Source organism: Crotalus tigris, unplaced genomic scaffold (genome assembly GCF_016545835.1).
Source record: "Crotalus tigris isolate CLP2741 ecotype Arizona unplaced genomic scaffold, ASM1654583v1 scf7180000018040.1558517, whole genome shotgun sequence".
NCBI classification, from domain to species: Eukaryota; Metazoa; Chordata; class Lepidosauria; order Squamata; family Viperidae; genus Crotalus; species Crotalus tigris.
In genome coordinates this window covers 912723-926252 of record NW_024096790.1, presented here as the reverse complement: position 1 = coordinate 926252, position 13530 = coordinate 912723, and the positions used below count along the sequence as shown (strand labels likewise).

At 38.7% G+C, this 13530-nt stretch overlaps 1 protein-coding gene across 1 annotated transcript in view; it reads left to right on the top strand.

The window, feature by feature from the left end:
• The window catches only part of TRIP11 (thyroid hormone receptor interactor 11), a 47399-nt gene extending 34143 nt beyond the window's left edge, over positions 1-13256 (top strand). Inside the window, exons 16-20 of the mRNA XM_039346962.1 lie at positions 420-501; positions 1792-1906; positions 2280-2405; positions 3120-3252; positions 10597-13256. Coding sequence (XP_039202896.1) covers positions 420-501; positions 1792-1906; positions 2280-2405; positions 3120-3252; positions 10597-10808 — 668 coding nt within the window. The 3' untranslated portion in view covers positions 10809-13256. The remainder of the gene's footprint in view (positions 1-419; positions 502-1791; positions 1907-2279; positions 2406-3119; positions 3253-10596) is intronic.
• Positions 13257-13530: the final 274 nt, after the last annotated feature.

Below are 13530 nucleotides of genomic sequence, written 5' to 3'. Positions count from 1 at the left end.
ATATCTAGTTGTGACATTGGGTAACATCTGGAAGAGATTGGAAGTGCACATGGAAGGGAATAGAAGACAATTTCACTAGTGTATTTAATCAGAATCACATTTTTATGCAGGGAACTTAATTTTCTCAAATTTAATTAATTTAATCAAAGCCAAATGGTTTTCATAATCTCACACTTTGTATACCCTGCTGTTTTACAGAATCTGACAGATTCTAGACAGTGAACAACAGAGCACTAAAACAAATCTAAGATAATAAAAACAATAGAAATTGTAAAATGTGCTTGTATATGATAGTTTTTACTTATTCGTATTAGCGTATATCTCATTTTTTAAAATCTTTTTCCTGCTGGAGATTCAACTAATGCATCTGTTTTTCTTTATGTCTTACTTAATACAATAAATGTAACTTATTTCTCTAGGTATAATCAAACAAGAAATGTTGGAAGATGCACAAGATAAATTAATGAACCTCATAAATAGTACTGAAGGAAAAGTAGATAAGTGAGTTATTTGTTTTTCCACGTTGTATTTTACTTGTAAATATAAATTCTGTAGTTTGAGAGTCAGCAGAAGTTTGTAAAAATAAAACAGCTAATTTTTAAATGGTCTTTAAATATACACTATTAAATACATTATTCAAGCTCTCTTAATGGAACAGATGGCAATAATTTAAACAGGAAGAGAGAGGACATTTTTATTCAATGTAATGCTTTATTAAAAGGAATAATTTAAGAAAATTAATTATAAATAGTTCAGTAGTTGAAGAAATAAAACACCACAGCTTTAATCAATATAAAGGATTTTAAAATTAGCTGTATTTTATTTCTGCAGTCTTGTGCTGGTTCTCAGAATAGAACTTTTGTGATTTCTGGCTTATCACTGGCATATGCTGATCCTATCATGATCTTTTTAGGATCATTCTTTTGGAAATTTCTTTAGCATTAAATATACTAAATATATATTCTTTTAATCTGCACTAGACTATTTGGAAAGGTTTTTTTTTCTTAATGACTACTTCTGCATAAACTTGATTAACTGACAAAAATCAGTTAGCAAAATAATTGGATGTCATTACTAGTATTCATGACTGCATACAGACATCAGACTTAACACAGACATCAGCACTGCAATACCACAGTGCTGATGTCTGTATTAAGATGATTGAGAAGGCACAGTGCACATCTAGGGTGTTATGTTCCTAAATAATTTTCATTATCAAATCTGATGTTTGCTACAAATAAATATACCGTATGCAAGGCGCTGCATGGAAGTTCTTAATATTTTTCATGAAAGCCATTAGTTTTAGTGCAAGTGAGATAAACTTTCTTTTTCTTCACATATTTTCCCTCAGGCTGATACATTATAAGTGGCACAGAAAAGACGAGTTAGGGTCAGAGTATAATCTTATACATGAAGCAGGCTTTTTTGTCAGAAAGTCAATTGCACATGAGTAATTTCCTCTTGAAATAATCTGCATCATATAGGCAATAGTATACAAGAAGGAAAGAATAGTATACACACTGCTTCAGTTCTGTGGTTGACACAGAAATCTTCATCCTTCATTCCCAGTCAGGGTCAAAATTGCTTTCAAATACATCCATATTCTAATCTCTTATTTAGAAATTCTTTCCTCTATTCTCCTCTCCTCTTAAACTGCCTCTGCATTATAACTTATATTCCTCGTTATTTAAAAATAGCATTAGGAGAGATAGCAAAATACATATTGTACTTCCCCAACTTCTTTTCTCAGATTTAAGCCATTTTAAGTTACATTTGTTTTCATTTTAACAGAGTCTTGATGAGAAATCTTTTTATTGGGCATTTCCATACTCCAAAAAATAAGCGTCACGAGGTGCTAAAGCTAATGGGAAGCATCCTAGGAATAAAAAAGGATGAACTAGAACAGGTAATTTTATCTCTGTTTGTGTTTTGTGTATTTAAATATCAATAACATATTATTATTCTTATTTAAATGCTGGGCTAAACCTGATGAATCCAGTGCCACACATCTTTGATTTAATCATTAGTGAGAAGAAAGAAAATTCCTTTGAGACAAAAGATCTTCTACTTTCTAGCTGTAGATCCTGATAAAGAATGGGAAAACAACAGCCAAGTATTCCATGTGGGAGAGTAGATTTTGCCATTTGAAGCAATGTAGTATTTCCATTCTTTAAGCATAAATGGCTTTTTCTGGTCAATAATGAAAAAAGAAAAATCTGATACTCTACTTGAAAAATAGCCAATTTGAACTTTTCCTTTTGATTTAAATTGTTCTTTAGTTACTGACTGAAGATCACAAAGGTGTTACACGATGGGTGACAGGTTGGTTTGGTGGAAGAGCTGCCGAATCCAAAAGTGTCCCCAACACACCTCTCAGACCAAGCCAACAATCAATTTTCAACAGTGTAAGTGTTTTAAGTACCCTAATTCCTTTGTAGAAAATGTAGAACATAAAAGGTGATGTTTGAGCCATTTCTTTTAAGCTTTAAGGGTTGAAGGTCTACCTTGATATTTTTATTTTTCTATTTCAATTTTCTACTTATTCACTTTTTGCAGTCTTTATCGTGTTTAGTTGTTTTTTTCTTTGGGAAAAATACATTGTTGATTGATTTTAGTTATATACAGTTCATACAGGATTTTGCTCAAGAACTTTCTCCTTAATGTCTGTTGATTTTGATTTTTAAAAAACACAAGGGGACATAGATATTGTAGTTAATGAAAATCTCAATTGGTTTTGATGTTATGTTCGTAGGCTCTGGAATCATGCTGAACTAAATTGAAATATTATTCCCAAAATAATATACTTTTAGAGTGGGTGACATTTGTTAGGTTAACTGAAAATCTGGTAATAGAACCAAGTATTGAATAGAGGGGGAATATCATAAACTCAGGTTGCCTTCTTTTTAAGTAAATATACTAGTAGATTATTAGATAAATTAAGAATATTCTCTGGGGCATTGGTCTTCAGTTGATCCAGGAATTAGAAATCAGCTACCAGGTTGTCAAAATTTTAGTGAAGGTATCAAATTCTTAATCAACTCATCTTGAATTAATAAGTGAAATGCATCATGTCTTTCCTAAACTGTTTCCAGTAGTTTAATTGGGATGCATCTTTTCAGTCTTTCTCAGAGCTATTTGTGAAGTTCCTTGAAACAGAATCACGCCCAACTCTTCCCCCACCAAAACTTTCTCTTGATAACATGAAGCCTTTAGGAATGACAGGAAGTACTAGTCCTTCCAGCAATGTGGCAGGTAATGTCTCCTATTTTCATAAATGTTATATTACATTGAATTTTATAATATTATATTGCATTTTTAAGACTGTATTTATTTAAAGCAAAGCATAAGGGGAAAAGTGGGTAGATTTAGGCATGCTAATATAGCAGATTAATGTGTTACCAGCTCATAGAACCAGTGATCACCTCATAATAACAAATCAATGGTTATAAATGAATTTTCTGATTCTTTAGCATTTTTATTACAGGATCGTAAATTATGATTTGCATTTCAAGGGCAACAGTTTCATAGCAGCAAAATAATACATGGAATATTGAATATGGTTTTTAATGTTACATTAAAAGCTTGTCTCTGTAAGAAGAACATTGCTTGCTGCAGAGTTGCTAAAGTTTAGCACTTGTGAATAGAATAGAACAGAATAGAACAGAATAGAACACAACAGAACAGAACAGAACAGAATAGAGTTGGAACGGACCTTGGAGGTCCTGTAGTCTAGCCCTTCTCAAGCAGGAGAACCTATACCAAGTGACTGTCTAGTCTCTTCTTAAAAATCTCCAGTGATGGAACGCCCATGATTTCTGAAGGCAGGCTGTTCCACTGATTAATTGTCCTCACTGTTAGGAAGTTTTTCCTTAATTTCAGGTTGCTTCTCTCTGTGGTCAGTTTCCAACCATTGTTTCTTATCCTGCCCTCTGGTGCTTTGGAGAATAGTTTGATGCCTTCTTCTTTGTGGCAGCCACTCAAATACTGGATTACTGCTATCATGTCACCCCTGTTTCTTCTTTTCTTTAGACTAGCCAAACCCAAGTCCTGCAGCCGTTCTTCATATGTTCTAGTCTCCAGGCCTTTGATCATTTTAGTTGCTCTTCTCTGAACTTTTTCCAAAGTCTCAACATCCTTTTCTGTAGTATGTTGACCAAAATTGGCTGCAGTATTCCAGGTGTGGTCTTATTAGGTTTTTATAAAGTGGTACAAATACTTTGTGTGATCTTGATTCTATGCCTCTGTTTATATAACCCAGGATTGTATTAGCCTTTTTGGCTGCTGCTGCACACTGCTGGCTCATACTGTTGTTGGTTTTAAATTATTGTAGTAAACTTGAAAGATTTCCAATCTGAAACCTTATCTTGAAAGTTTGTATTTTCAGTCATTTATGTTTTATATTCCTTTTGTTCTCTTGTTACTGTTAGTACAATAGTGAAAGTGCCCTATTTTGCTTGGCGATCACCCAAACTTCTTGTCTGGCTAAATTTTTAAAAGACAAGTTCTATTCCAGGAATTGGATTGTTGCCTTATAGAACCAGACATATATTCTCTATCCCTTAACAATTTGGGTAATTAAGATTACTTTTTATATTAAGAGTAGATTGACAGCCACAAACACATTTCTCAGATCAATTTCTACGAATGAAAGATTTGTGATTAGTATTTGTGAATTCTGTTTGTTTGAAGGAAAATAAAGTTTCTGTTCAGATTTTTGTAGAGAAAATAAAGCTAAAGGCCTCAGTGGTGCCTGTATACATACAAATACAGACTCAGGGTTGCAAACACCTGAACTTGTCTATAAAATACGATATGTACATTGGGTAGTAGAGGTAGTGCCAGTTCTTGAAGAAAGAAATAGTCCTCGTTGAGGTTTTGTTGAAATAATTCTTGGATAGACAATAAATAAGTTGTTGCACTTTTGAAACTAGAAACCTGACTTGGTTTCATTGGTAAGACATTTGGACCAGAAAATGGACAGAGAAAATCCAACACATACACACAAACAACCTCTGATTGTCTTGGATCTATTAATGGAATCGTGTTAGAAATAACTTTGACATGAAAATGTGCAGATTCCAGAAGCATAAATTACTAGTTTTGAAACATCTAGACAAATGAGGATTCAGACAGTCCAAAATTAAATTGTTGGCCAATGTAAGTCTTGTGTTAACTATCAGCATCATTGTACAAACAATTTTTCATCGATTTCATAGTGATAGAATAGACATGTCAAACACAAGGCCCGGGGGCCAGATGCGACCCACAAAGTGGTTTCATGTGGCCCGCGAAGCCATCCTGGAAACAGTGAGGGAACGGCCCCCACTGCCTTGGCCCTGGCCCAGGCTGGCTGGGAACCAATGTACAATTTTATGGTGGCCATCTATGCTGAAACGCATTCAGTCTTAGCTCCACAAGGCCGTTTGGAAACACCAAGGAACCGTGTTGGCCCCACCCCCTGGGTGCATGCTGGGGAGATGTCACTCTTTGTGAGGAATGAAGAAATGCACCATCGCCTGCAAGTGGCCAGCAAATGGCCCTCGCCTACTTCACATATCCGGCTTGATGGGCTCAGGGAGAGAGGTTTCAGCAGGCAGTGGGGAGCTCTCCTCACAGCGCTGAGAGGCTGAGATGGGTGGCACGAAACTGATGAGAAGTGCAATGCTGCCTAGCCCCCAGCCTGACCAGTTTCAGCAGGTAGCAAGGTCCAAAGCTGGCAACCTTCGCACCGCCCGGCTCAATCTCTTGGCACTGTGAGGAGAGCACCTTGCTGCCTGCCAAGACCAGGCAGGCCCGGGGCTGGGTGGCGTCGCACTTCTTTTCAGATTCATGCCGCCTGGCTCAGCCTCTCGGCGCTATGAGGAGAGCGCCCCACTGCCTGCTGAAACCGGGCAGGCTGGGGACTGGGCGGCATTGCGTAGGTAATGTTTCATGCTGCTCATGGCACCCTCTCCCCCAGAGCCCACCAAGCCAGATATGTGAAGTAGGTGAGGACCATGTGCTGGCCACTTCCAGGCGATAGTGCATTTCTTCATTCCTCATGAAGGGTGACATCTCCCCAGCTGTGTTTCTTGCCTATTTTTCTCCGTCATCTCAAATATTTTCCCACCACTCTGTACTTAGGAAGGAAGAAAGGAAAGAAGGAGAGGGAGGGTCTGAGGGAACTCCTGCCTTAGTCCTGCCCTGCTGCCCTTTTACCATCCCCTTGCCCCCTCCTCCTGGCTTATGCTGGGGGTCTCCCATCCTATTGCTAAGGAAGCTTTGGATACAAAGCCGGATCTCCTCCCATGGAGAGGGAATGGGCCTCCCTTTGACTTTGCCCTCATACCCATCATGAGCAACCTGGGTAAGGAGAACAAGCACAGCAGCAGCAGCAGCCTTGAGGAGGGGGTAAGTGCAGCTGGGCGTCCCCTTGGGGAAGTGGGGCTGGGATTGGTGCTGCAGGTGCTTGAGGGCCAGGCTGGGCGTTTAACCTCTTCTGCCCAGGCTCCAGGCAGCCCACACCACCATCCAGCCACCCCACATGGCCTGAGAGGACTGGTGAGGCTCCTCCAATGGACCATGCCTTGGCACTTGCCCCTTCTGCCAGAGACCCTCAGATCTGTCCCACTCCTGCTCAGGCCCCCACAGGCACCCTTGACGCGAACAATGTAAAGTTGGCCATGCCCACCTAATAAGCCACACCCACTCCATCCACGCCCACCCAGAAGGCTGCACGCACCCTGGCCACACCCACCTGGCCCCCCTGAGGGCAACCGCAATGCTGATGCGACCCTCAATGAAATTGAGTTTGACACCCCTGTGATAGAATAACCAGAAGCATTTAACATTAACTTTACTTTTTTCACAAGGTCTCAGCATTACAAAATTACAATTCATTTTCATAATGAAATTTTATAGGATTATACTTTTAATAATACTTTTGTGTTTAATTCACTTTTTCATTATTATTTCCCTTACTTCACTTAGTTATATGCTTCAAATAGCTATAAAACAATGGTACTTATTTATTATTTATTTTATTTATGAGACTTATATACCGCTTTAAGTGCAAGCACTCTCTAAACGGTGTACAGCAGTAAGCAATGTGTGTGTGTGTGTGTGTGTGTGTGTGTGTATATATATATATATATATATATATATATATATATATATATATATATATATGTAGGTCTTTGGTTGTTCGGGTTTTCTCCCGCGTAAAATTGGAAGTGTCTTGGCGACGTTTCGACGAAGTCCCATTCGCGAAAACCTCAGAAAACATATATTAATATATATATATATATATATATATATATATATATATGCGATTAAAAAGGTTAAAAATGTGAACCCTAGGGATATTCATAATAAAATATAAAAATGAACACTAGGGTAATAAAAACTAAAGAAGTTTTTAATGGGTTAAAACTATAAAAGTTTTAAAAAGCGCCAAGCTTTCGCCGTCACCTGCCGGCATCCTCAGGGCTGGCGTGCCAGAGAATGAGAAGGTCTTTTTATAGGCGTGCCGAGGTTTGCGCTCGGCTCCTTGATCTTGTTATGGGGCCTGATTGGTTCAGCCGTGTGTAGTTGGCCTGCGCTTTTTTTCTCTTCTTAGTTGTATTTTTATCCTCGTCCGTCTCCAGTTCTCCCAACCTCAGATTAGCTGAATGGCAATTCCAGTTATTTCGGTTGCTTTCATGTTCCGATCTCCCCTCAGGCTTGGGTGGTGGTGGACGTTCCAAGTTCCTTTCTCCGCCCCGTTCTGTCCGGTTGCTACTTTTAGAGTCCCATATATTTCCGGTCTCAATGCTTTCAGTTTTAATATGTTTATCATCCTGGTAATCCCGTAAATTGTTACGAGTCTGGTATAGCGTGGGGGGGTATTCCGCATGGTGGAGGGGTCGTCTCTTGTTCGTTGTCATGCCCAGCTGTCTCGCACGTGTCTTACTCCGAGTGCTCAATCCTGGGGGTGTGTGCACAGTCATCGGGGCGCGTCCCTCCTGGTTACCGTGTTCTTCCTTAGTTCTCCCCTTTTTTACCTTGTTGGAAGCGCTCGCGTATGTTCTATGGGAATCCTCAGGATCGTCAGGTAGGGGGTATGACAGCTCGATCTCTCGCCCCCTGCCGCTCTCCGACTTTCCTTCCTCCTCTCCAACGGTATGTAGGGGTTCATCATCAACCACCTCCCGTGGTTTGTCCTCATAGGAGCTGATCGTTCCAGCTACATGGGGAGGTTTTCTCCTCCTTTCCCGACCAGCTGCGATGTTTCTTTTGGTGTGTGGGCAGGCCATTGCGTTTGGTGATTCCTCCGCATTTCCACCTGCCGTATCTTCCCTCATCTCCTCTTTGTAGCCGGGGGTCCGGACCTTGGTTCCTGTCCCTCCCCTGATCTTCTGGGATTGCGGCAGTCCCGCGGGGATGGTCAAGGTGCCTCGCGTTTGCTTCCTTTCTTTCGAATTGCACCTGGTTCGTTGGGCGGTGCGGGTGCTACCCAGATTGTTATCAAGCCGTCGGGGGTGTTGCCGCCGATTATTGGCACTCCATGATCTTAAGGCTAAATAGGATGGGCATAGGTCAATGTGCCTATTAATAGACTTACTGTCTGAGAGCCATGCCTCTCTAAGAAGGCGGCCCCCTTTGGTGTTATCATTTGCCAATACACTGACGTCACTAAAGTTAAACTTATGGCCTAGATCCACCATATGGGCCCATATTTGGGAGTGACAGTCTCTCCTTCTCACTGCTAATTCGTGCTCATGGACCCTGGTCTTAATGCGTTTAGCAGTCTCCCCAGTATAATTACATTGGCAGTCCGTACAGTCAATCCTATAGACGGCTGCTGATCTTTCGGTGCTGGGGAGCGGGTCCTTTGGGCGCATTATGGCCGCTCGCAGTGTTTGGTTGGGTCTATGGGCCACCTGTATTTTGTGTGGTGCCAGGATCCTAGCTGTGGCTTCCGATACGTTATGGATATAGGGGAGGGCAATACGTGTGGTGGCTTGAGGCACGGATTCTTGAGATGCAGGGTTACTCCGGAGTCCGGGTGGTCTCCTGAACTGATTAATGATTTTAACCGGGTAGCCGTTGCCTCTACATGTTCGGAAGAGGTGGTTTCTCTCTTCTTTTTTGGCTTTGACGGTGCTGCAGTGTGTCTCCACTCGTTTGAATAGCGTCCTGACACAACTGGCTTTATGGGCCATCGGGTGATTACTCCTAAAGTGGAGAATCCTCTCTGTACACGTTGGTTTTCGGTATACCCTGGTAGCTAGACATCCATCCACCTGGCGCTGCACTAGTACATCCAAAAATGCTAGACTGCCCTGATCTTCTTCCTCCATGGTGAATTGGATGTCCGGGTATACCGAATTCAGGATGCCCATAAATTCAGTTTTGTGTCTTTTCTTAATGACCGCAAACGTATCGTCCACATAGCGGGCCCAAAATTTTGGTTGGTATTGGGCCATCGCTATGTGTTCCAGCTGCTGGAGTACCATCTCTGCAACCACACTAGAGATCGGCGACCCCATAGGTGTTCCTTTAATTTGCTCATATATAACCCCATGGAGGAAGAAGATCAGGGCAGTCTAGCATTTTTGGATGTACTAGTGCAGAGAAAGGAACTTGGAACATCCACCACCACCCAAGCCTGAGGGGAGATCGGAACATGAAAGCAACCGAAATAACTGGAATTGCCATTCAGCTAATCTGAGGTTGGGAGAACTGGAGACGGACGAGGATAAAAATACAACTAAGAAGAGAAAAAAAGCGCAGGCCAACTACACACGGCTGAACCAATCAGGCCCCATAACAAGATCAAGGAGCCGAGTGCAAACCTCGGCACGCCTATAAAAAGACCTTCTCATTCTCTGGCACGCCAGCCCTGAGGATGCCGGCAGGTGACGGCGAAAGCTTGGCGCTTTTTAAAACTTTTATAGTTTTAACCCATTAAAAACTTCTTTAGTTTTTATTACCCTAGTGTTCATTTTTATATTTTATTATATATATATATATATATATATATATATATATATATATATATATATATATATATATATATTACATTGCCCCCAACAATCTGGGTCCTCATTTTACCTACCCCGGAAGGATGGAAGGCTGAGTCAATCTTGAGCGGGTGAGATTTGAACCGCTGACCTGCTGAACACAGTCAGCTAAAGTGGCCTGCAGTACTGCACTCTAACTGCTGCGCCACCTCGGCTCTTTATTGTGATTTGCCTATAGTAGTTACGTATATGAAATGCATATTGTTTTTGACCCCCATATTTTTAGTGCTTGGAAAATCTTTAGAGGCGTTTCTCTTCCTTCCCCCCCCCTCCTTATTGTAATATTTATAATTTATGTGTTATCATTTTGGATTTATTTCTTTATATTTTGCATACCATCCTCAATATTCAAATAAAAATGTGAGATATAAACTAAATAAATAATAATCTATTATTAATGTCCGCATGATAAATCTTTAGAAAGGATTAAATTGGTCTTATGATGGATAGAAGCATACGCAATTGTAAACTGAAAATAAAACAATTGTGAAGAATGTCTTGCATGTTGTTGAATAATTAACTGTATTGTTGTGTTTTTTATTAACTGCAACAGGATCTGGAACCAGTCGAAGACCAGATGTAAATCCATTCCTTGCGCCTCGATCAGCAGCAGTCCCACTCATCTCTCCAGCTAATCTTGGAACTAGCAGATCTGGGCATCTGCTAATGAAACCCATTTCAGATGCCTTGCCTACCTTCACCCCAATGCCAGTAGCACCTGATGCTAGTGCAGGTGCAGTCTTAAAAGACCTGTTAAAGCAATAGACTTGGATGGATTGAAGAGGAAAGCACTTTAAAAATACTATACTGTATTGATCACAAAGAGGCCTTTTGTAAAAAGTTGTTAATTTTCAGTAGCTCTAAAAGTAAACCATTGTACAGATAAAAACAAAGGAGTATTAGAGATCTAAATCTTTTATTCATAATTCTTCAACTATGCAACACCAGTTTCTACATACTACTGTCAGTCTAGTCACACATCTTTCCTTTTCCTTAATAGGCATCTGCTCTTGGTTTTTTTTAGTGTGTCTATGTATACATCCAGTCCAATAGTGATAGAAATAGGTGGTTTGCAAAACCCATCTGGTTTAGTAAAATATCACTGTAGCTATTCCCTCTCACACCTTAGAGGGCCTGGAATGGTCAGACAGGAGCTATGTTCTGTTGCATGTGACATCCCAGTCTGTGCATTCAGTCAGATTCTGATCTAATCTGGAGCAAAATGCTGTTAAATGAGGAACTGCATATTATCCAGTTACAGTATCAATCTGGAACACTTTTATGTTTGGATTTAGATCAAAAGAAATGATAAAGGAATATGAATCAACTGATCAACTGTATTTGGGGAGGGTAAAATATTCAAAACAAGGTCACATATCAGTGTCATCTCTGGATGGCTAAGTAACACTTGGCTGAGATAGAACATATACATTAAGAAGGGCTAAGTTTGTCTTCATTCTCTCTCTCTGTCTCTCTCTGTCTCTCTCTCTCTCTCTCTCACACACACACACACACATTATTCTTGAACTCTGACATAATTGGTTGCAAAAGAAAATGCTTTCTTAAAGTTCTATAAGAACTATAAATGCCATTCTTCATTTTTTGTGCAAAATGTTTCTTAATTCTTATTTATGAGTTATACTTTCAAATCTGTCAGCATTAAGGAGTTCATAGACATTTTTCCGTTTTCTGTAGACCATATTTAGTGGTTGACCACTATTTAGAAACCTGATATGTAAATTCATGGTGTAAGAGTGTTTAACATAAAATACTGTAATGAGTTAAAATGTATATTTAAGAGATAATCATTTATATTCATAAGTTTCAGTGAGAATTTAAGTATGAATATATGTATAAAGCTGCAATGAAGGATGATGCTTAATCCAAATATGTAAATAAGCCCAAATAAGAACAAATAGATTTCTGCAAAACTAGCTGTACAGACTTGTTCTTTCCCTTTTGGAGCAATTATTTGAGACCCATCACATTTTTACAAAGTGTCTTTTTCCCATAAAACGATTTATGGCATTCTTATGGTTAGGGTTAAATGAAAATTTTACATCAAATCCAGTTAGTTATTCTTACTGTCAAATGGTTTATATCAGTGGAAGAGGGGTGTATACCACCCCTTCCCCAAACAGTCCCTTTATGTTTCAGAAAGTATAATGGTGGAGTAAATGGGACTGGGTTGCTGGTGGTGCTGGTACAAGGAAAAGGAAGTAGAAAATAATGTTATGTTGAAAGAACAAAAGTTATGTAATAAAACCTTGCATTTGGGGTGGGTGGGGTTTTGAATTTAGAGCCTTGTTTTCTGCAATGTTTATTTTGTCCTCTGCTATTTGAATTGATATTTAAGTATAAAGTGAATCATGAGAATATAGTTAGATGCTTCCAAATGCATGGGAAACATCTTTTGTTTCTATTTAGAATTCCACATCCTTACAAATCTGCCAATGTTTCAAAACTAACTGTTAATAATTGCTATTTTTTGACTTCATTTTCTTAACAGAAGTTTTCATTGTTTCTGGTTTTTTTATACATTGGAAGAGGATGTTTTATTCCAAACAAAAAGTCAAGAATGGACTGTAGTTTAGGAGCTTTATATCAATTTCTGAAAAGTTAATTCTCAATATTAATTCATAGGCAATTTTTATTATCACTAAACATTTTTCCAATAGATTTCAAAGATATTTTATATCTTTTGCATACATTTTTATATCAAAGATTTTTAGCATAATGTCCAGATTGTTTATTGCTTATGACTATAACAGATTTGTACCTAGGAACAACTTGAAGCTGCACACTCTAATGGTTCTGCATTTATATACCAATTTTTATGGGGAATTCTGTATATTTCATATTTATGCATTGCAGATACATTAATATGGGTACAAATTCAGGTTATTGGGATATCAGCATTCCTATTTATTCTTTAAAATATAATCCATAGACCTTAGCACTGTCAAGAGGGAGATGAAAGCTTTACAATAGTTCAAAAACTAGCAGAATTTCTAAGATAACAAATTGAATGATTTATGGAGATCGAAACATTCATTTATCCTTTGAACACAATTTAGTGCATACAGTCCTTTATTACATATAGTTCAACTTGTTACCTAATACCTTATAAGAAGACATTATTTAGAAACATTAAACGAAAATACTAAAATAAGATTGTGGTTATATTTATATTAAAGATACATTTTCATTTGTCTTTTTTAGAAATAATGCTTTTTCTATCATGAAAACACAAGACTTGGTATCATTAGATCAGATCTTTGCAATCCTAGTTCTAGTACGTTCATTTTGTTTTGAAGAAATTCTAGATATGCAAACTTATGTCTGATTGTGGCCCAGCACTGCTACATAATATGCTCATTTTAATTGAAAATGATACAAATGGATGACTTTCTGGATTCATATCTGTGAATGTGCAAATACCTATCCATACATAAATATTTGGATTTAAATTTAGGTGCATATCCAT